The 20,499-nt window shown below is 36.3% G+C and overlaps 5 protein-coding genes across 7 annotated transcripts; 4 read left to right on the top strand and 1 right to left on the bottom strand.

Annotated features, from left to right (window-relative positions):
* On the top strand, nucleotides 1–1,857 carry LOC147548117 (Copper transport protein family). Of its 2 annotated transcripts, none has more exons than XM_086670361.1 (3): nucleotides 1–169; nucleotides 1,012–1,093; nucleotides 1,568–1,857. In XM_086670361.1, the coding sequence occupies exons 1-3, from the start codon at nucleotides 143–145 to the stop codon at nucleotides 1,750–1,752; spliced, it is 294 nt and encodes a 97-aa protein (XP_086526487.1). In that variant the 5' UTR covers nucleotides 1–142; the 3' UTR covers nucleotides 1,753–1,857. The 2 variants fall into 2 exon arrangements, with proteins under 2 accessions (XP_086526487.1, XP_086526488.1); XM_086670362.1 differs by lacking the exon at nucleotides 1–169 and adding an exon at nucleotides 551–662.
* Nucleotides 1,858–3,491: 1,634 nt separating this feature from the next.
* On the top strand, nucleotides 3,492–4,932 carry LOC147548116 (uncharacterized). The gene is made up of 4 exons (XM_086667990.1): nucleotides 3,492–3,539; nucleotides 4,001–4,115; nucleotides 4,322–4,513; nucleotides 4,619–4,932. The coding sequence occupies exons 1-4, from the start codon at nucleotides 3,492–3,494 to the stop codon at nucleotides 4,930–4,932; spliced, it is 669 nt and encodes a 222-aa protein (XP_086524116.1).
* A 168-nt stretch (nucleotides 4,933–5,100) lies between these two features.
* On the bottom strand, nucleotides 5,101–7,470 carry AHP2 (Tat-binding protein 1(Tbp-1)-interacting protein (TBPIP)). Its single transcript, XM_086670360.1, has 6 exons — nucleotides 7,308–7,470; nucleotides 7,194–7,219; nucleotides 6,006–6,273; nucleotides 5,815–5,885; nucleotides 5,543–5,731; nucleotides 5,101–5,448 (listed from the first exon to the last, which is right to left on the bottom strand). Exons 1-6 carry the CDS (start codon nucleotides 7,333–7,335, stop codon nucleotides 5,350–5,352), a joined length of 681 nt encoding a protein of 226 aa, XP_086526486.1. The 5' UTR covers nucleotides 7,336–7,470; the 3' UTR covers nucleotides 5,101–5,349.
* A 732-nt stretch (nucleotides 7,471–8,202) lies between these two features.
* On the top strand, nucleotides 8,203–9,178 carry LOC147548114 (small ribosomal subunit protein cS23z-like). The gene is made up of 2 exons (XM_086665860.1): nucleotides 8,203–8,602; nucleotides 8,700–9,178. The coding sequence occupies exons 1-2, from the start codon at nucleotides 8,327–8,329 to the stop codon at nucleotides 8,979–8,981; spliced, it is 558 nt and encodes a 185-aa protein (XP_086521986.1). The 5' UTR covers nucleotides 8,203–8,326; the 3' UTR covers nucleotides 8,982–9,178.
* A 2,711-nt stretch (nucleotides 9,179–11,889) lies between these two features.
* Nucleotides 11,890–18,798, top strand: LOC147548113 (uncharacterized). Of its 2 annotated transcripts, XM_086665859.1 has the most exons (14): nucleotides 12,013–12,025; nucleotides 12,069–12,254; nucleotides 12,542–12,953; nucleotides 13,492–13,738; nucleotides 13,907–14,019; nucleotides 14,611–14,690; nucleotides 14,977–15,118; nucleotides 15,219–15,299; nucleotides 15,555–15,659; nucleotides 15,917–16,099; nucleotides 17,505–17,597; nucleotides 17,983–18,122; nucleotides 18,211–18,277; nucleotides 18,372–18,798. In XM_086665859.1, the coding sequence occupies exons 3-14, from the start codon at nucleotides 12,561–12,563 to the stop codon at nucleotides 18,489–18,491; spliced, it is 1,764 nt and encodes a 587-aa protein (XP_086521985.1). In that variant the 5' UTR covers nucleotides 12,013–12,025; nucleotides 12,069–12,254; nucleotides 12,542–12,560; the 3' UTR covers nucleotides 18,492–18,798. The 2 variants fall into 2 exon arrangements, with proteins under 2 accessions (XP_086521984.1, XP_086521985.1); XM_086665858.1 differs by having other exon boundaries at nucleotides 11,890–12,254.
* The last annotated feature ends 1,701 nt before the right edge of the window (nucleotides 18,799–20,499 follow it).

Raw genomic sequence — 20,499 nt, 5'->3', positions numbered from 1 at the left:
TTCAGTAACAATTCAATATGACAATGGATCTTATCATGTGACCATAACTACCTTATGACCATAACGTTGTTTTTAATATTGACATATGTGGTTAGTGGATTCGACATGGATGGTACAAAGAAAAAGTTTACCTTAATGTGGCATGATGGCATATTGGCATGAGAAAAAGGTGACATTTTTTTAATGTCTTTAATTTGTGCTCTAAAGGTGTGAGATAAGTATTAACATTAGTCCCACATTGTTTGTTAGGGCAACCTTGCCTCACAAGTCATTGAAATCATCATTTGGTGGTTTCTTGTAGTTGCTGCCCTTTTGTTTGAAGAATTGTCTCAAGAAGGAATAAAAATAGAAGATCCTTTGCCAAAATGCAGTATGAAATTAGAGAAACACACAAAGAAACTCAAAGCCAAGAATAACCATTGACCCAAACATACCTAAACTATTTTTTTTGTTCTCTACCTCTCTTGAATAGGGTTCTCCATTGAATAAATTCAAGGTTTGGATGCAATCACATAAATAAGCTTCTTATTTTCAAAAAATTAAAATCGTACATCCTCACTTTCTGAAATTCTTCTTTTTTCTTTATTTACTCGTGTGATCGATCATTGATCCATCGTCAACTCAACTTCCGAAACATATAAGGTGTTTTAATGACGAAAAAGGCAAGCTTTTAATTGTTTTTTAATTCTAGTTGAAAACATGAAGTTTACAGAGTTTAAAAATCATAAAAATGTTCATGTTGGGGTTTTTATGCTCTGCTTGCATTATAGTGGTTCAGCTGCATTAGCAATGTTCTCATAACTAGTCTTCTAGGTTATGTTTGATCACAATTTTGGGAAGGAGAAAATGGTTGTCAAAGAAGTTTTTCTTATGAAGGAGTTTGGGTCACAGTTTTCTTAGGAAAATGGGTCTAACAAGAGAATAATTTAGAGAATAATTTTATATTTCCTTAAAAATACTTGGACAACTTGTTAATATCTTTTTCTTTTATTTTGGTTTAATTGACTGTAGTTGTGCTGTATGGTTATACGACTAGATATCGACTGCAACTCCTGTTACCGGAAACTAAGAAGAATTCTTCTCCACATGCACGGTAAATACGATTTTTATTATTTATCTATCTATTTGTAGTGTCTGTTGTAGTAGGAGTAACTGAGATTTTCCGGATGGTGGTCAGGGGCACACACCACGACTAACATAGAGAAGTCACAACTTCGGAAGTCACAAGTTTGATTCACATTAGTAGTGGAATCAATGTAGATTTATAGTCGTAACTAACTAACTCGGATGACACAATTTTTTTTCTACTGTTACGTTTTTAATTCTAAGACACCGTTTTATCTATCTTTAACTATCATAATTAGAAAAATGATAGTAATTACATTTTCTTGTCATCGTTTTACCATTTTAAAGCGTCATTTTTACCACTTCCATAACAATTTCCTCGTTTCAGTAAACTTATTATAACTACTTATTTTCATAATAATAACACTTACTAAGAAATGATTTAAATTATTTCACTTCGATTAAGATATAACTCATAATTAACTTTGTGTTTGCTTAATAGATCTCGAGTCACATTTGATAGAGAAGAAAGAAGGCAGGGTAAGCCTTTGTGGAAGAATTAGTCCTAGAGATGTTGCGATTAAAGTAAGGAAGAAGATGAACCGTCGTGTTGAAATCTTGGAGATTCGAGAGTTTAACAACGACAATGATAGTGATAACGACAAACAACACTTGACGATGGCTTAGGCTTGTAATTATTGGTTGTGGTGTAGCTAATTATTAATTATGAATACTTGTGATAAACACAATGACTGCAACATATGACTATTACATAAAGGGGATTTTCGTAACAATGAAGTTTCATGTTTCTGATTGACAAGTCTGACCTGAAGACATATTCTTTTGTAATAGTATGAAGTTATTCTCTAGGTTTAACTTTTCCTGGTTTGAATCATTTGAGAAGGGATAAAGTTGAGAAGCCCTTGTAAGTTTGTAGCTTTAGAGCATCTATTGATTCAAGATCTTGATGTATATATTGAACTATCAATTCCAAACCAACATCAAATTGGCCACAATCGGTGCTCGTTCTCATGCTACCCAACTCCTCAATCTTCAACACTGTGACCGTGCTCTTCTTCGTGTGAGTTTCTTTTAATCTTATTCGTTTCTCAACTTACAATTGAAAACCTAACCAACCTAGTATCTTCAACAATATCAGTCTCATGAACTTGTGATTGTCTTCAGGTTGAAGTTGTGAAGAAGGAAGTAATTTGATTTGTTTATTAGTTTGTCCTAGTTCAGAGGCAATATCAAGTTCCATATTTGCTGCTTCAAGATGTGGAGAGTTTACAGAATTTCACGAGACACGTGAGATTTTCGCTTGTCCATATGGGAAAGTATTCGCAGTTTGTGCTGTTAAGGAACAAATGCGGAGTCAAGCAAAGGTAGAATCTTTTGATGCTTTACTTGAATATTAGCAGAAAATCAAAGTCCAAGAAAATTTCATAGAAAACCCAAACTAAATTAGTGATTGTTTTGTAATTCAGATCCGACTCATCTGAATGGTCTGAACCATCAGACTCAACTGATTTCAGAATTTTAGGCGTATTTCCGACTGACACAAAATAAGTTTGAAGTGAGAATCTATCATTTGTATTAACCTAATACGATCATTATATGCCAACAGCTGATAGCTCAGTTGGTAGTGCATGTACTCCAAACTCCTGAAGGTCCCGATTTCGATTTCCAAGGAGGTAGAATCCATGGTTATTGAATTTGGGTTATTAAAATAAAAAATACAAAAATATGATCATTATATTCAGATCACAGACGAACCTGATTTAGGTGCTGTTTGTTTTTTTTATTTTTCAGATCTGAAATCTGAATTGGATGTCAATTCAGATTTCAGATGTTTGTATTTTTAATTTAAGAAAATCTGAAAAGTCGTCTGAATAGAATCTTTGGCTGAATAGGCTGAAAAGTATTTTACATTTTTCAGACTTCTAAACAAGTCTGAAAACAATGTCCAATAGCTGAAATAAGTTGAATGACCTTTATACCCTCGTAAATTAGAAATATTCTCAGTCAAATGCTCCACCACCACCACCATCAATCAGACAACCACCACCATCAATCGGACAACCACCACCATCAATCGGACAACCACCAAGACCACCACCACCAGCAAAGGAACAAACACACCACCGCCTCCACCACCACCAACCAGACCGTCGCCTCCACAAAATAGACCACTGCCGCCACCACCACCAATCTGACCGTCGCCTCCACAAAATAGACCACCACCACCACATAAGAGAGATCGTTTTCTTTTTTATGCATGAACTATTCATGTTGTTTTGCTTTTTTATGAATGGCAACTTAATATCTCAGAAAACTAGCAAGAGGCTCATTTTGTGAGAAAGAGAGAGAGAAAGAGAGAGAAAACGACTGTTAGAGAGAGAGAGATGAACCTTTGTCGATCTACTATGAGAGAGAGCGATTCAGAGAGAAGGAAACGAAAACCTTCGTTGATGGTGAAAGAGGGAGAACGATTGAGTGAGAGAGATAAACTGTAGAGATGGTGAAAGAGGGAGGGAAGAACTAGGGTTTTCTGGAAAAAGAGAGAAAGAAACTAGGGTTTTGTTTTTGCTAGAGATGGAGAAAGAGGGATATAAGAATTAGGGTTTTGTTTTCTTTTTATTCAGACCAGGGAGAGCTTAGGGCTTGTTTGTTAAAAATATGAAGTAAGGGTATTAATGCCAAAATACAAATTCAGATTTAATGATTCAGATAGGAAAAACAAACATCCTAACTTGTGAAATATTTAAGCAAATTCAGATTCAGCCATTTAAGTTCAGCCAATTCAGATTCAGCCAATTCAGATTCAGACATTAAAAAAAAAAACAAACAGCACCTTAGACAAAAAAAAACACCACCTTAGTAAGAGGTTCAATCTGAAATTTAAGATGATTGTATTAGTTTCTTATTCCTATAGATAGTTCCAAAGCTTTCAACTAGACAGCCCAATTTAGACAACAGAATGAAGGTGCTAAAAGAGATCGCTTCTGAAAGCGAAATCATAGTTGAGCTCGAAAGAAGAATGCACTCCTGTAACTAAGAAGGTACTAACAAAACATAGGCAATTTTGGTATATATGAATGAATATCCAAAATTCTTCACAGTAAGTTGGTGAGGTAGTTAAACGAATGTCTACATATTGGTCTATGTACAATATATGCAGGAGAATCAGACTTGAATCAGGACCAGAAACAGTAGGAGCTGGAATTGGCATCTGCTAGATTTGATGATAATTCAGCTCAAGCGAGAGAAAGAAATGACCTATTCTGTGGGTCAGAAGGAACAAGGAAATACAAATATGTTGCTAGTGCAGCTCAAGATGCCTTTAAATCAGCATCCTATGCAGCAGAAGCTGCGAAAGCTGCCGTAGAACTTTCTCGATCTGAATCTCATATCAAGGGTTTTGATGATAATCAGATTTGTTCACCTCGTCATGGGAGAAACAGATCAAGATTTGGCACTACTACTACGGGGGATTTGGATTGAGCAAAATTTGGACTAGAGAAGATTCAACTGATTGATAACTACAATTCAGAATTTGGAGCTGAAGAACTGCCACAAAACCATGGAAAATTTCGGGTAGAAGAAGAATTTGACAGAACTAAGAACAACAGTATAGAACCACAGATACCATTATCTGGTTGGAGGTCCGACGACACACTTAACGAAACTAAAATGTACTTGAATGTATTGAACCAGGCGAAGCCACTGGAGGAGATAAATCTCGATAAGAGAAATAAAGAGACTAAAAATGAGTTCCCGAAAACCAGACAGCACGACATATTTCAAATTTCTACGGAGGAAGTCCGTGTTCAGAGTCTGAATTTAGAGAAGAAGCCAATTCTGTGAGGACCAGATGAAGAGATGGAAGATAAGTAGTACGAAAGAAGAAATGGTTATAGAAGTCTCTAGCAATACTAGAACTAGATCCAGGTGTGTTCTTAGAGTTAGCCCTACTACCTAAATAAAGAATCGGAAACTGAGATAAAACATCAAAATGTACTGTATGAACAAAAATACAGAATCTGACCTTCATATTACCAACTTATGTGTTTGAAATATAACAAATTGACAGTACATATCAGTATATCAACTTCATGATTTTTTTTTCTATATAACAATTTATATAGGTTGGGAAGAAAACTTTCATACTGTGAACTTTGGCCTAAAAGAAACTAGGGATTCAAACGAGAGTAACCCAAGCTAAATACTCTCGCAAACCAAGAATCTATTGCTTGAATCCCTACTTCACAAGAATAGAAAATTTTATTGGCCTCTTACCCGTTTCTTACTTTGTGGCATTAGTTCAGTAAATGATTGCAAATTCACTCCAGCATCTTCGTCGTATTCCAATCCAAGTTCTTCCTGTAAAAAACATAAGCTCAATGCCTCAATCCATGAACTTCGTGGTAAACGTTATCTCACAGATAATATTACCCTTTACGTATTACGATATTACCTTGAATTCTTTGAGATCCTTGGGTGAGTTTTCAGTTATAGTATCCCAAATATCTTTGAACATCCTTTTACGTTTTCTCCAGTGATTGATCTTATCCGTATACATTTCTTCAACTGCTTTTCTGTCTTCGGGTCTCACTAAAGTGACTCCTCCACGCAATTTGTCAAGTTTATCCTCCATTTCTTTAACCTGATGAGGGCATTAAAAGGTTCTAAGTATATCTAAGATCAGTAGTGCAAACTGCAAATGATTAAACCACTAGGATCCCAAACCTCAGCTGCTAATTTCGCTTCTTTAGCGTGTATTTGTTCAAGTGTTAGATTTGTCTGCAATGCTCGAATTTCTGCCATAAGAGGGTGAAATATCGTTAAATTGCTAAGCCATCTTCATTTAATGCCCTCATATTGGTTACCATGAAGTAACTAAAACTCAGTATTTTGGAATACATTTCAGATAGAGTTACCTCCTTCAACCTCACTGATGGCTTTCTTTTGATCTTCTAAATCTTGCTGTAGTTTTGCATTTTCTTTTTTCATCCGATCAAGATCTTCACTGTTGGGAATGTCAAATTGATCTTGCCTAGCAATATATATTTTTTGCTTGCCATATTCTTTAAATGAAATAGTCTTACTATCACAAAGAGAATCCAATGCTTTTTGCACAGCAGTTTTTTTTAGATTATACTTTTGCAAAGCATCGGCTACATTTTGAGAGTTAAGAGGTCTATTTTGCTGTAATGGGGAAAAAGGAAGAAGTAAACACCATTTAATGAATGTAAAATGCATGATAGTTGAAAGAACGATAGAGAAAGAAACATGTAAAAAAAAGCTTCAATATAGAGGAGAATATGCATAGCCTATATAACATGAACAAAGTAACTGCCCTAATTCGAGAACGAAAACAGACAGTCAAATACGAGCGATCACCACCTTAAATGGATCTTACTATCACAAAGCACATGAACCTTTAAAATCTTCCACTCGTACATGAAATTTCAAGGTATCTAAATACTAAGGTGGTGTTTGTTATTTTTCTCACCTTCTGAATATGACTCGTCTGAATTTGAATCGTCCGAATCAATGGACCAAAAATCAACCCAAATAAGTCATTCAGATGAGTTGCATATCATGAGTCGGACAAAAACAAACAGCCTAAAGTTTGATTCTGAGTCATAAAATTGAGTCGATTTCAGATCTAACATAGAGAGAAAAAGAACAATACCTAAGCAATATCTGTCAAGCAAAATTTGGTATGAGATAAAAACAAAAAACTTGTGAATTGTTCTTGAATCCTAATAGGAATGGACTGAAGCTCCTCCTCTCATGAGTAACAAGTTTCTTGGGAAAATCAGAATTTATCATAAATGGTGACCACATATTCTGATCTTTGAACCCTTGATACCCATTTCATATGCTTGTAATTAGTTACAGAAACTATAGCGATCTGAATCCAGATCTCCCACTTATACATTCTATATGATGTAATCGTACAAAGTTTAATAGTTGACAGACATAAAAACAGTGAAAGAAGGGAAATGAATCGATCATTTGTAGTGATTTTGAATAACAAGCAACAACTGAAAATCGATTTTGTGTACTGATAACGAAAATTTCGCACAGATAACTAGGGTTACGGGGATGAAGCTGCTTACCTCGTTTATGAATTTCAGAACTATACCTGAAAATGAAAAAAAAAGAAAGATCTCTTGTTCTTCAGCTAAGTGGACAGAAAAAGGAAAAGAGAGAGAGAGAGAGTTGTCATCTACCTTCGGCGGAATCGGATTTTGGCGGCATGGTTGATCGGAAAGTGATAATGCGCGGGAAAACTTCTCAACTTTCTATCTTTAGTGCTGAAACTTGCGAGGGAAGAATTAGGACGAAGAGAGAGAGAGAGATCAGAGAGTTGTCATTTACCATAATACCCTTAATGAGACTTAGGACTACCTTCCCGGTCTCGGGTTTTAAGATAACCTAGGCCCATTATAGGTCAGCCAGCCATAACAATCGTGAATTTTTTCAATGTAAATTTATAAACACTCACCACTTTTACCTGCCACAGGTTGACTTGGTCAATCTATCTTGATCAAGTGAAAACTCACGTCACAATCACCACTAATTTTTTTTTTTTGTTGAAAGACCACTAACTTCATAAAGGTAACTTATCAGAAGTATCAGTCCGACTGATTCAAGTCCCCCCTTCATTTTATTTTTATATTACACATTAGTTTCATCTTTCCAAAGGTCTGAATAGAAACACTGCAACATTTTCATCTTATCAAAACTTTCTTCGAATGTTCCTCTCTGTTATTTGTCGGTATGATTGCACCGATGCCTTAAGTTATCCATCAGATTCATCTGTCCGATAGTTCGAATATAAAATCGACTTCAACTTACTGACAAGAGTTGATTTAGTCATTTGACCAACATGTGTGTACAGGACAGGCCGTGAATCTATTAGAGCAGAAATAGATTTAACTGCGAGTGTGAATAATCGCGAATGTATCAGGTAAAAACGGTAAGGGTATATAAGTTGTTGTCCACCATAATTGGCCTTGTTCTCTGATCTGGTTAAAATCCCTATGGGCGCTCCCCACCCGTAATTGGGCTGCTTAATGATCTGGTCGAAAAGCCCATAATATAAGCCCTAAGAGCTGAAACTATACGCTACCAGCGCATTTTAGTGAAGTGAAATCTTGAGCTTCTTATCCCAACTCTCACCCGCAGAGAAAAAAGCGAAAAGCTTCGTTCTTCTTTCAGTTCAACTTTCTCTCTCTAAAAGAAGAAGATGTTAACAATGGCGGTACAAGCAAGTATGAGTACAACTTCAATACCCACTTCGTTACTCACACAAAAACCCTCTTACAAACCTTGCAAATCCTCAATCTCTATCAACTCAAAAATCCCTTCTTATCATTTATCTTCAATTCAATACAAACCCACTAAAAGAGAAAACCTACTCTTTGCTTCATCAGTTACAGCTGAACCAGTCACTGAAGAACAAGAAGAAGAAGGGACCCAGAAATCAACTGAGGAATCAGAACAAGTTGAAGAAGAATCAAAGGTTTTTCAACTAAAACCCTTTCTTAATCTTTCTCCATTTCTTTTCAAATATCATAAAGTTTTGATTTTTATTTCATTATTTTGTTTGGATTTTGTAGAAACTTGGGGTTGTTGTGAAACCAATTGAGAAACCAAGGTTAGTATTGAAATTTGTTTGGTTAGAGAAGAACATAGGGCTTTCTCTTGATCAAGTAATACCTGGTCATGGTACAATTCCTTTAAGTCCTTATTATTTTTGGCCAAGGAAAGATGCTTGGGAAGAACTTAAATCAATGCTTGAAAGTAAGCCATGGATATCACAGAAAAGAATGATTATTCTACTTAATCAAGCCACTGATATAATCAATTTGTGGCAACAAAGTGGTGGGAATTTGTCTTAAAACCATTTTACTCATTGCTTGTTTTGTTTTGTTTTCCTTTTTGTACTTAATATTGCTGTGTTAGCTTGAAAACTTGCATCATTAAGCTTCACTGTCAATATAAACTCTTCTCTTTTGTAGTTCTTGTCGATGTCTCTTGTATTTATCAATTCATGTATTGAATTCTTGAATTGAAGGCGATGTTGTAGATTCTTACATATTGCCTATTTTTCGATACGTTGCCAACATATTGTCTACCTTCCCTAAAGGATATGCAGAAAAACCGAAAACAAATCTAATATCGGCTAGTTAGTTCGAACTTTGCTATGAATTGCGTTCTCTTTCTAGCCAGTTAGAGTAGAATTATGTACATAGAATTATGCTTCACGGGTAGTGTTTGGTTCATGTGAAAAGCTCTTAATTTTGATTTGTTGGTGTTCTTTCAATTGGTTTCTTTACGATCTTCTGGGCCATGATAAAGATACTGTGTTGAAGTAAGCTTGATAGACAATGGTTGCTTGAAAATGCATCAGTTTCAAATTCATTATGTTCTTGTCGATCATAGAAAATATTACCTAAATCTCAAATCTGCACTTGTCTACTTGCGGGGAAACGAACACCACCTTAATGAGATGAAGTGTAAAATTCATCATAGTCTCAACTTGAAGTAATTTTCACTGTTTTCGAGTGTGGCATTAAAACAGTGTCATTTCTACTTCACCTCGAGACTGGATATTGTGGATATATTTTTGTTTCCTCTTACTAAGTTGGTGTTTATTTTTTTCTAACTTGTCTGAATTTAACTCGTCTGAATTTGAATTGTTTGAATCAAATGGACCCACAATCAAATTCAAATCAGTGATTAAGTGGAGTCAGACAGAAACAAACATTCTGTACTCTGATTCGAGTCATTTCAAACATTTGAGTCAGATTTCAGAACTGACTTAGAGAAAAAACAAAATACTACCTAAATGAAGCTTTTCAACAAACTTCATATGTTCGTCGAGTCATGATCTTTTCAGAAATATGCATATACCTAATTCGGTAAAGCATCTTCAAACGGTACTAGACACTTGATATTGAAACTTTGACATGATTTTGCCGAATTCTTTAGTGCTTTTCTAGGATTCAGTTGTTGCATCCTGCTAGAGGAACACCAGGTACAATGTAAAGATGATGACAGTACCTTGACCAGACCAGAGGTATGTTACTGTAGTCGCTTGGCATCCGAATCTGCTGGACAAGTAAATGATTTTTCATCACTTCAACATTCTTCATGTGTTCTTCTTGTGCTGTGCTCCCATTTATGTTAGCTTTAGATTTCTATCTTGATACATGAAAATTAAGTCTGTTAATGAATGTCGATTATAACTCATTCATGGCAATTTGTTCGAACGTGTGTTTATCTTTAGTAGAAAGTCAAGGTAAAGAGATATAGAGATGCTTAAAAGTTTCCAACTCCATAGGAGCAGAATGACTATATGGTGTGTTTGGATGACGGAATGACAAATCTACAAATTAATGAGTCCAAAAGTTTTTGTTGGACCTATTTAACCTAGGGCCAGGGGTAGGAATTATGCCGGAAACCTGACCAGAATACACGAGGCCGACAAGAAAACGTTTAGCCTGAAGCCCGACATGGGTAGTGCCTACTCGGCCTGTATAGTGTATGTATTTGTTGGTTTAGATTTGTTTTCTTTTGATTCGAGGTAAAACAATGTCAAAGATCCGCTTTTCATGCATGGACTGCTGTTGTTAAAACGATCGGGCCATCACACGTGGATATCATCAAGTCAGTGTCCTACCACCGCACATCTAAGTTGGTGTTTTATCACCGTCATGCAAACTTATAAAAGCATGACATGGTTGCCCTAAAAAGAGGGAATCGACCCAAGTCAATAAAATTTCTGGATGCTGTCGGCCTTTTGACCTGGTGCCTTTAGAAGCACCCTAACACAAACTAGTGGCACCTTACATCTGGAGCTATTCGTACACTTATATTGTCAAGGAAATTTGTCGCTTTCATCAAATTTTCGGGGGCAACAAAACTTCTTCTTTCTCATCTACCACCACCAGTTTCTAGCACCCACTCTGACCATCTACTACCTCTAACTACCATCACCATTTCACTCTTCCCTTTCTTCTTCTGCCTCTTCTCCTCCTGCCACCACTTATCTTTCTCTTGTCTCTTCCTTCTTATCTCTCTCTATTTATTCCAACGAATGGGAGGGTCTCCTTCATCAAAATCTTGATCCTGGTTTGGGAGATTAATTCCCCTACATTAGGAGGGGGAGTTAGGTTAATTTAGGTTCCCCCAAACTAGTCTGCATTGTTTTGGGGGAATTAATCTCCCAAACCAAATGGGACTCCATCATGGCAGTAAATAGAGACATGGGATATGAGAGAGATGTGGAGGAGGAAAGAGTGAAGAAGGAAGAGAGACATGGGATATGAGAGAGATGTGGAGGAGGAAAGAGTGAAGAAGGAAGAGAGATTGTCATGGGGTGGTGTGGTCGGAGGAGTACAAAAAAGAAAAATTTAAAAGTTGTCAATGATGGGCATTTGCTTGGGACAATTTCCACTGTGAAAAAAATGGTGGTGCAAGTTGGGGAAAATAGATATAAAAAAAATAAATTTCTCAAAAATTTATACCCAGACAACTCTTTTGTTTGTCCAAAGCGCTGGCCAATATAATCCCGAAACAACTGATACCGCTTATGTCGTTCGTAGGTTAATAAAATGTCACTCTATTTTCGAAGGGTAGAAAAAATGGTGGTGGAAGTTAGGGAAAATAGGTACTCAAAAAATAAATTTCCCCGAAAATTTTCTTATTTCTCCTAAACGGTGGTCAATATAAATTCGAAACGGCAGGTTACTGTTTAAGTCACCCGTTGGTGAACAAAATATGTCACTCGTGGGTGAACAAAATGTTATTCTATCTTTTTTTAATGTTGACTACAATGGTCATCACAAAACATTGCTACATTGATACGATGTGATAAAACGGTGGCGGGTAGCGGATATAAACTCGAAACTGCCAGGTTACCGTTTTATGTCACCCGTGGGTGAACAAAATCTGTCACTCGTTGGCGAACAAAACTATGCCAGCCGGGGGTGAACAAAATCTATGTCACTTAGCCAGAGAGCCATTTATCTTTTCTCTCCTCAATCTGCTCTTCGTCTCTCTCTCTCTCTCCCCCTCCCTCCCTCCCTCTCAGATCCGGCAGGTGATTTTGAAGATCAAATCAGAGAAAGCGAGGGCAAGAAATAGTCCCCCCAGAATCCATTAAACCGGTCTTTACTCTTTCTCTCTCTCTAAATTTATACTTCTATAGCATTCATTAATCTCCCTCTAGGGTTTATCTTTAATTTCAATCATATACTACTAACATTTACGTTATTCTTTTATTCTTTCTTCATTTATACTCGGAGATCTAAATTATTAATTTATTAGATCCCAAATCTTCATTAATACTCTAGGTTAATAAATGATCTTGAAAGAACAAAAGAACATTCTTCCTATGATCTCTTACTTTTTTGTTTCTGAACAATACCTGACTTTTTTTTTCTTAACATTCTAGGGTTTTTGTTGGAAAGGTAATGGCTATGATTGACGAGCCACTCTATCCGATTGCAATTCTGATAGATGAGTTGAAAAATGAAGACATTCAGCTTAGGTTAAACTCAATTCGTAGGCTTTCAACCATAGCTCGAGCTCTCGGCGAGGAAAGAACCAGAAAGGAATTGATTCCGTTTCTTAGCGAGAATAATGACGATGATGATGAAGTTTTACTTGCCATGGCGGAAGAATTGGGAGTTTTTATTCCTTATGTTGGTGGAGTGGAGTATGCAAATGTTTTATTACCACCTTTGGAAACTCTATGTACTGTCGAAGAAACTTGTGTTAGGGATAAAGCTGTGGAGTCATTGTGTCGAATTGGTGCTCAAATGAAAGAGAGTGATCTAGTCAATTCTTTTGTTCCTCTTGTCAAAGTAAGTTTTTTTTTCTTTAAATTTTAGGTTTCTTGATGTTTGATTTGGTGCACAATGTGTTTTTCATTCCTTGTTGAAAAAGGATCAACCTGGATGTTTCATCTTGCGTGGCAAACAGTCACGCTTCTACTACCTCATGACATAGAAAACTGAAGCAAATAATTATAGTGATATGAAGTGCAATTAGTGCGTGAAGTTCTAGATTCTAGATTTGGTAGTCTGCCCATGTAACTGAAAATACTGCCGTTCATGAGAAAGGATACAGGTGTATTTTGTTTTCTCTGTCTCTTTAGATTCACGAGAAACATGAAATTTCCGTGCTTTGTGCTTGTTGGACTTGTCCTTATAGATATGATTATGCTCTCTTAATATCTTCCGAGATCATCCTTGTACATCTAATTTTCTATGCAGCATTGCCAGTGTTTATACTTGCTTTTTACATTTTCCGAGTTCAATAACTTTGCATCAAATAAGTTGTATTGTTCATGTTAGACTCTCGCTGCCATTTGTCTTATCTCATTATCAATTCTTATTTCAGAGACTGGCAGCTGGTGAGTGGTTTACAGCTCGGGTTTCATCTTGTGGACTGTTTCACATTGCTTACCCAAGTGCCCCAGAGGATTTGAAGGCAGAGTTGAGGACAATATACAGTCAGTTGTGTCAAGATGACATGCCGATGGTACGAAGATCTGCTGCATCAAACTTGGGAAAGTTTGCCGCTACCGTAGAGCCCGCCCATCTGAAATCTGAGATTATGTCAATTTTTGAGGACCTGACCCAAGACGGTATCCAAATCCACTTCACACTATAATAAAAACTGGTTTTCAGTTGAAGTGTTCTATATGTTGCACACTTAAACAATTTTACTCTTTACATATTTACGTACATAAGTACCATGATATTGGCATGGTGATAACTAATCGAGAGTTTCATTATCAAAAACTCCATTTCAGATCAAGATTCCGTGCGATTGTTGGCTGTTGAGGGTTGTGCAGCACTTGGGAAGTTGTTAGAACCTCAGGACTGTGTGGCACATATCCTCCCCGTCATTGTTAACTTCTCACAGGTAATCAATTAAAGGTGCGAGTGATGATAACCTATCTAGATCTGTCTGTTGGTGTAAGGGCATTTCTCTTTTTTACTTCTTTTGGCGGCCAATCATATATTCTACTACATAGGTTTGGACATACACGGAAATAACTGATTGGCATGTTTAGTTTGTCTGGTTCTTAAACAAGCATAAAGCATCTTCACCTCTACTTGTCATAAATGACAATATGACATAATGCGTGCAGATAAAACATGTTCTGGCTCCTCAGTTATTTTGCCTATTACAACTGATTTTGAATATATCATGCTTCTTTTCTTCTTTTAACTGTGAAACTTTGACGAGATTCCTATTAACCTAGAAACCCTATCAGGAAAAATATCTTCGTTTCATTTTCCCCTCTTTTCTATGACCTGTTGACTTTAATATAAGCAACGATATATAAAGGTCAGAATTACTTTCTGAGTCACATGCCATCTACAGATAAGATGTTGGTCAGAAACTCAAAATAACAGGATTTAATTTTAAGTCTCGTGTCGTGCTCATTTCCTAAGAATGAAAAAAGATATCCTCGTAACTTCTGATGGTCTTTTCTTTTTCCTTGAACAGGATAAATCTTGGCGTGTTCGTTACATGGTTGCAAACCAATTATACGAGCTTTGCGAAGCTGTGGGACCTGAACCTACCAGGTATATACCTATTGCATATTTAATAGAAGTATATACTGCTGTTACAATCCCTAGGAGAGATGAGTTTGCGTTATTGGAAAATTCTATTATGTGAATGTCTTCTCACACTTTAGCCATCATTGTATTTTTCAATGATCCATTAGTTGTTCTTTGACCAATTTTCTTATCTGTAAATGTGAATGTATTTTGTAATATGGTAATCTAATGCTTCATGCAAGCTTGTTTCCATCTTCTGAAGTGTTTGTGGAATTGTTGTGATTAATGGTTATTGTTATATTGGTTTAAGGGTGGACTTGGTTCCTGCATATGTTCGATTACTTCGAGATAATGAGGCTGAAGTGCGAATAGCAGCTGCTGGAAAAGTAACCAAATTTTGCCGAATTTTGAATCCTCAACTTGCAATTCAGCATATTCTTCCATGTGTGAAGGTATACGTGCTTGCTGTTAGTGAAAGATGACATGCAGTTACAGCTGGTATTTACTTTCATTTGTGGCATGAGGCAATAACATAATTGTCACGTTTTGCAGGAATTGTCAACCGACTCTTCTCAGCACGTTCGGTCTGCTTTAGCCTCAGTGATTATGGGAATGGCACCAGTCTTGGGAAAGGTTAGAATGGACATATTTAGTTCTAGAAGAACTTACCATTGGTCATTCATGTAGTGGTGCATGTCTGTCAGTCCACTTTGAAGCAGTTCTCATGTTTTGTGATTGATAGAATGTTTAATTGTGTATATTTGAGTCGCTATTCTGCTTTAGCTTATTAGTGTGGACATTATACTCTAAAGTCTTCATTTTAATTGCTTTTGCTGCTTGCCTGCTTCTAATGCAAAGTCTAATTTATAGTTGTTGTGGTTAATTTAGGATGCAACAATTGAGCAACTTCTTCCCATATTTCTTTCGCTGCTAAAAGATGAATTCCCTGATGTCCGCCTCAATATAATTAGCAAGCTTGACCAAGTGAACCAGGTTTGTATTTCATTGCAAGTAGCTAAGCAGAACATACATTTTAGATAAGCACTTCATATAACCTCACTGTTATCACAGAATTATATTGTTTCTGCAACTGGCCTGCTAGATCAATTCGAGAGACTGCGTTTTTTTATATTTCAACTTTTTTGTTACTTCAAACAATCACGAAGACTCAATATACAAGAAGCTGATTTAGACGTACTTACATATATTTCTCATCTTTGTTCTTTTGTTGATGTCAATCGTCCTTGCAGGTGATTGGAATTGATCTTTTATCCCAATCGCTATTACCTGCCATTGTTGAGCTGGCTGAGGATAGACATTGGAGGGTTAGACTTGCAATAATAGAATACATACCTTTATTGGCAAGTCAGTTGGGTGTTGGATTTTTTGACGATAAGCTTGGCGCTCTTTGTATGCAGTGGTTGGAGGACAAGGTTTGTCATGTCCTTTTTTATACGGGTTAAACAATTCGAAATAGATTAATACTTGTGCTTTTTGTTTCTTGCTCTTTGCCTGCTTTACTTATATGTCCTTAAGTTGCTTTTTTTGGTTGATTACTTGATTTTACTGTTAAATGATATTGTAGTCTACTTCTGTTTGTAAAATGATTTCATTCTCTATTTCTGTTTCCCACTGTGTTGTTTCTCTTTTATTGTTGTCAGTAAATGACAATAACGTATTCACATAATGTTCACAAATTAGATTTTGCTATATCGTTGTAGATTTAAGTGCTCTTTGTTTGATTGTTTCTCATATGGCATTTTCTGAAGTTAACAATTAATGTACTGTTAATCTGGAACACCGGAAAAATATCTCTGAATGGAGAATTGAGGGGAAACTTCTTCACAGGTGCTCAAGCTATGTGATCTAAGGCTTCAGAGTTCAGACCCTAATTTATCTTAATTGTCATGTCTTGCCTCGTCTATGAAATGATTAGAATTAGAGTAGAAACAGCTTTGCCACTTTAGGGGCGTAATATATTTTGTTACTCCTTCCTGTTATTTTATAGTATTTCTGCAGTACGAGGAGAATTGATATGACTTATGCTAAATTACTCATCTCTTTTGTGGTTTGGAGGATGATTTTCTATGATTCTATCTAGTTATACTGTATTTTCTGCAAGGAATGAAATTTCGGTTTCGGTGGAAATTTCGGTCGGTCCAAAAGTGGAAACATTTCGTAGAAATGTTTCGGTCAGTGTGGAAATCTTACAAATCTACAGAAATGATAGAAATATGATGCAATTATGTATAACAAGATTATTAAACCATAATGAAGCATAAAAATGATGTTTAACATTATTTATTAGTTTGAGGGAGTATTAACAATTAAACAGTTACTTTCGGGGGTAAATTGAATATTTTTTTGGCTCTAACACCCAAAAGATAACATTCTTACTGATAATAATTAACAAACTATGTTAGTTAGAGAAGGTATCGTCAATTACACAGTTATATTAGAGGTGTTACTAAGATAAAATCAATTTAGGCAGTTAAGTCAAGGCGTAAATCATTCAAATAGATTTACAAACCATGGAAAACATAAAAAATCAAGAAAGATCTAAGAGAAATGAAGAAAAAAGACGAAGAAACGGATATGTTTCTAGTATTAGTTTCTCCGGTTTTTTTGCTAGACTTCTACTATGTCGGTCGAAATTTCCATCATGTCGGTGGAAATTTCGATATTTCTCACAACTTCGGTGGAAATTTCGATCATGTCGGTGGAAACTATGCAGGAAATAGTTGTAAGTGTTATTTCGTGCACCTAATCTCATTTTAGGAAACGTTTTCGGTGAAATTTCGAGAAGTTTCATTCCTTGATTTTCTGTATGTCTTGCAGGTTTACTCCATTCGTGATGCCGCTGCTAATAACTTGAAACGGCTTGCAGAAGAATTTGGCCCTGAGTGGGCAATGCAGCACATAATTCCACAGGTTTGTTCTGAACCCCGATTCCCGACAAACCTTCACTATATACTGCTACTTCTCTGATCACCCCTTTCCTCATCCTATTATTGGGTGCTTCCGTGTCTCATCCTGTTATTTGGTGCTTCCTTATAAGTTATTAAGTTAAAATATTCTTTTCCTTTTGAACGGCTTACTAAGATTTAGTTACTAATATTGTTATACTTACTATGTAACTACGACTACAATGGTTAAGAAACTTACGATCCTCACTAGGTGCAGTTATTTTTCTAAAATTATCTCGATGATTTGTTGTGCTGCTTTGGCTGTTGATTTAACTCATAGTTTGTTAGACATTAAACATTAGTTCATTCATCTTTCTTTCTTGACTTGATTTGGCATGTCTTCTCACTAGGTACTCGAGATGATTAATAACCCACACTATCTGTACCGTATGACTATATTACAAGCGATCTCTCTACTTGCCCCTGTAATGGGGTCAGATATTACGTGTTCAAAACTGCTGCCAATCGTTATAAATGCATCCAAAGATAGGCAAGTCTATTGATCTCAAAATCTAATACTTATCAATTGCTTGGGTGTTCCTAGACTATTCTAACTATATGAAAAACCCTATATACAGGGTACCCAATATCAAATTCAATGTGGCAAAGGTTTTGCAATCACTTATTCCCATAGTTGATCAGTCTGTAAGTAACTAGAAACTTCCTTTTCGTGCTGTTCGCTTTAAGTTAGATATTAATCGCCGCGATTCTTGGGTTGTTTACGGATATGATTATACAGGTGGTTGAGCAGACAATTCGCCCGTGTTTGGTTGAACTCAGCGAAGACCCTGATGTGGATGTCAGATATTTTGCCACTCAAGCACTTCAAGCAAGCGATCAAGTCATGATGTCTAGCTAGATACCCATTCTGGAAGGTTCCTCGAAACCCATCTATATCTCATAAAACTACATTGATATGTTCCTGGAAGTTATGCAATTTTTCATCTTCTTTCTTGATTTTTGTCTCCGGTTTTCCCACTCATGTTTCATTGTGCTCTAATATTTTCTTATTGATATGGTTACTAACATGTAAGAACAAACAACTAGCGTGATTTGCATCTAATGTTGTATTCGATTCCCACTACTTAATGCCGTATATATACAGCTTTCGCTCATTTGACCGCGACATTTTATATCTAATTTATATGGTGATGAATATTGAGATAGTTCAGTGCCTACTATTATTGTTCAGTGATAACCCTATGCTTGCTAATTTGCGTTATTTTATTGCAGTTAGAGATTGAATCTTTGTATTGCTTTGTTGAATTTTATTCTGCTATTCAAACCTCTATGCTTCTATGCAATTTTGTGGTTTTACGAATCCATCAGTTTCATTCACATGTTGATTCTGAACGACAAAGGTTTCGGGTTAAATTACAGGGAGGTTGGTGAGAGAGGGAGAGAATCTTTGGCGTGTTTGTTCATTTAACGATTATCTAGTGCAAAAGGAGTTTTCAGCTTGAAAATATGGAGTAGTGTCTCAGCAAACTAGAATTTATAGAAATAGGAAGTATAACTTTGCACAACAAGGGTCTAACACTTGTTGCCCAAGTGGTTGAAAGTGTTGGAGTTTATGTGATCCATTGTATAGACACAAATCAGAACTATTTAATTTTGTGAACAAATTTTTATTGTCTTCTGATTTTTCAGTTCGAGTTGATTTCATCTTGGAAGGTCTATGTTCAATTCATTTCTAGTTCAAAATTTGCTTGAGATCTGGTCCGATGGGTTAGGCCCGTTTGAAACGACATGTGGTTCAGATCTTGTTTGAAACAAGGCGATCTGATTTGCTTGATATGTGTGGGAAATAATTACTCAGGTGGTCTTCAAATCTGTTGATTGTTGTTCGCAATCTCAAACGATTCTCAGTTATTCTCGAACTTTTCTCAATTCGATTCAAAAATCAAGTTCAAAAACCTGAAAAATATTTCAGACTTTACCATTTCTTTAGTGGCAACATCATACTCTAGCTCTAAAGAGGTTGCAACCGAAAACGTCTTCATCTTCTTACTCCCACACAACCACAGGAAGCCCTTCAACCAAAAGATCACATATATCTTCTAGAGAAGGCAAGTGGAACACTATCCTTGTACCACATCTCTTTAATGTTGTGAGTAGAACTCGATTACACTGCGGATACAAGTATTTGGCGATGTGGGCCAAACCAGACCTCCTACCTTTGGACATCCTGATACTCTGTTCCAAGTGCCATACCCAGTATTTCTTTGATGTGCATAAGTGTTGGTTGCATGAAGAATCGGCAACTATGACAAAGACATGGTTGTGTTGTTTTATTACAAAACCTCTACTGAAAAAGAAAAAAGTCAATTCATTAATATTAAACACAATACATTTCAGATCAAAGAAACTCAATGATGGCTGTCGATTTAACCGAAGTAAGCTTACCCGTTTGTTCCATATTTGAAAGTCAACATGTTTGTTGAAGCATTTCAACAATGAATATCAGAAGGGCCTCTAGAATAAGGGCCAGACTCATTCGTAAATAAAGACGTTCTCGGTTCTTTTGTTTGTGTTACCACCACGATGTTCATGCCAGTCGAGGGATCACGTAAAAATTCTTCCTAACCCTAACCTTGCAATTCCTCTCTATTCTGATATGAAGGTCTAAAGTGAGGTCGAAACATGAGGTTTTTCGTTTGCATTCGGGTTATCATTTTGCTAGCTCCCAGCATCGTCAGGGTGCCTCGCCCTAGGACATTTCACTTGCAGTAGAGGGAATATGTACGACCATAATCATCTTTTTTAAATAAAAGTAAACTATGAGACGACAAAAAAATGAGAAGCACAAAACCCATAGATGATCCGGTCTGAGAGATAGCACATTCACCAATCCGAGTACAAGTGTT

Source organism: Eschscholzia californica, unplaced genomic scaffold, assembly GCF_041429995.1.
Source record: "Eschscholzia californica isolate CP2 unplaced genomic scaffold, dmEscCali1.0.p SCAF_3, whole genome shotgun sequence".
Taxonomy (NCBI): domain Eukaryota; kingdom Viridiplantae; phylum Streptophyta; class Magnoliopsida; order Ranunculales; family Papaveraceae; genus Eschscholzia; species Eschscholzia californica.
The sequence above is the reverse complement of the archived record's forward strand: the minus strand, read 5'-3'. Positions and strand labels throughout refer to the sequence as shown.

What these genes read in the sequence shown, in the direction of transcription:
- LOC147548117 (XM_086670361.1), top strand. Translation starts at nt 143, where the DNA reads ATGATGGCATATTGGCATGAGAAAAAG. An exon ending in CATATTGGCATGAGAAAAAG is followed by an intron (nt 170 to 1,011) that starts GTGACATTTTTT and finishes AATTGACTGTAG; the next exon opens with TTGTGCTGTATGGTTATACG. An exon ending in AATTCTTCTCCACATGCACG is followed by an intron (nt 1,094 to 1,567) that starts GTAAATACGATT and finishes TTTGCTTAATAG; the next exon opens with ATCTCGAGTCACATTTGATA.
- LOC147548116 (XM_086667990.1), top strand. Translation starts at nt 3,492, where the DNA reads ATGAGAGAGAGCGATTCAGAGAGAAGGAAACGAAAACCTTCGTTGATG. An exon ending in AACGAAAACCTTCGTTGATG is followed by an intron (nt 3,540 to 4,000) that starts GTGAAAGAGGGA and finishes TTATTCCTATAG; the next exon opens with ATAGTTCCAAAGCTTTCAAC. An exon ending in CGAAAGAAGAATGCACTCCT is followed by an intron (nt 4,116 to 4,321) that starts GTAACTAAGAAG and finishes ATGATAATTCAG; the next exon opens with CTCAAGCGAGAGAAAGAAAT.
- AHP2 (XM_086670360.1), bottom strand. Translation starts at nt 7,335, where the DNA reads ATGCCGCCAAAATCCGATTCCGCCGAAG. An exon ending in CATCAGTGAGGTTGAAGGAG is followed by an intron (nt 5,886 to 6,005) that starts GTAACTCTATCT and finishes CTCTTATGGCAG; the next exon opens with AAATTCGAGCATTGCAGACA. An exon ending in AAGCGAAATTAGCAGCTGAG is followed by an intron (nt 5,732 to 5,814) that starts GTTTGGGATCCT and finishes TGCCCTCATCAG; the next exon opens with GTTAAAGAAATGGAGGATAA.
- LOC147548114 (XM_086665860.1), top strand. Translation starts at nt 8,327, where the DNA reads ATGTTAACAATGGCGGTACAAGCAAGTATGAGTACAACTTCAATACCC. An exon ending in AAGTTGAAGAAGAATCAAAG is followed by an intron (nt 8,603 to 8,699) that starts GTTTTTCAACTA and finishes TGGATTTTGTAG; the next exon opens with AAACTTGGGGTTGTTGTGAA.
- LOC147548113 (XM_086665858.1), top strand. Translation starts at nt 12,561, where the DNA reads ATGGCTATGATTGACGAGCCACTCTATCCGATTGCAATTCTGATAGAT. An exon ending in TGCAGTGGTTGGAGGACAAG is followed by an intron (nt 16,100 to 17,504) that starts GTTTGTCATGTC and finishes TATGTCTTGCAG; the next exon opens with GTTTACTCCATTCGTGATGC. An exon ending in TTCCCATAGTTGATCAGTCT is followed by an intron (nt 18,278 to 18,371) that starts GTAAGTAACTAG and finishes ATGATTATACAG; the next exon opens with GTGGTTGAGCAGACAATTCG.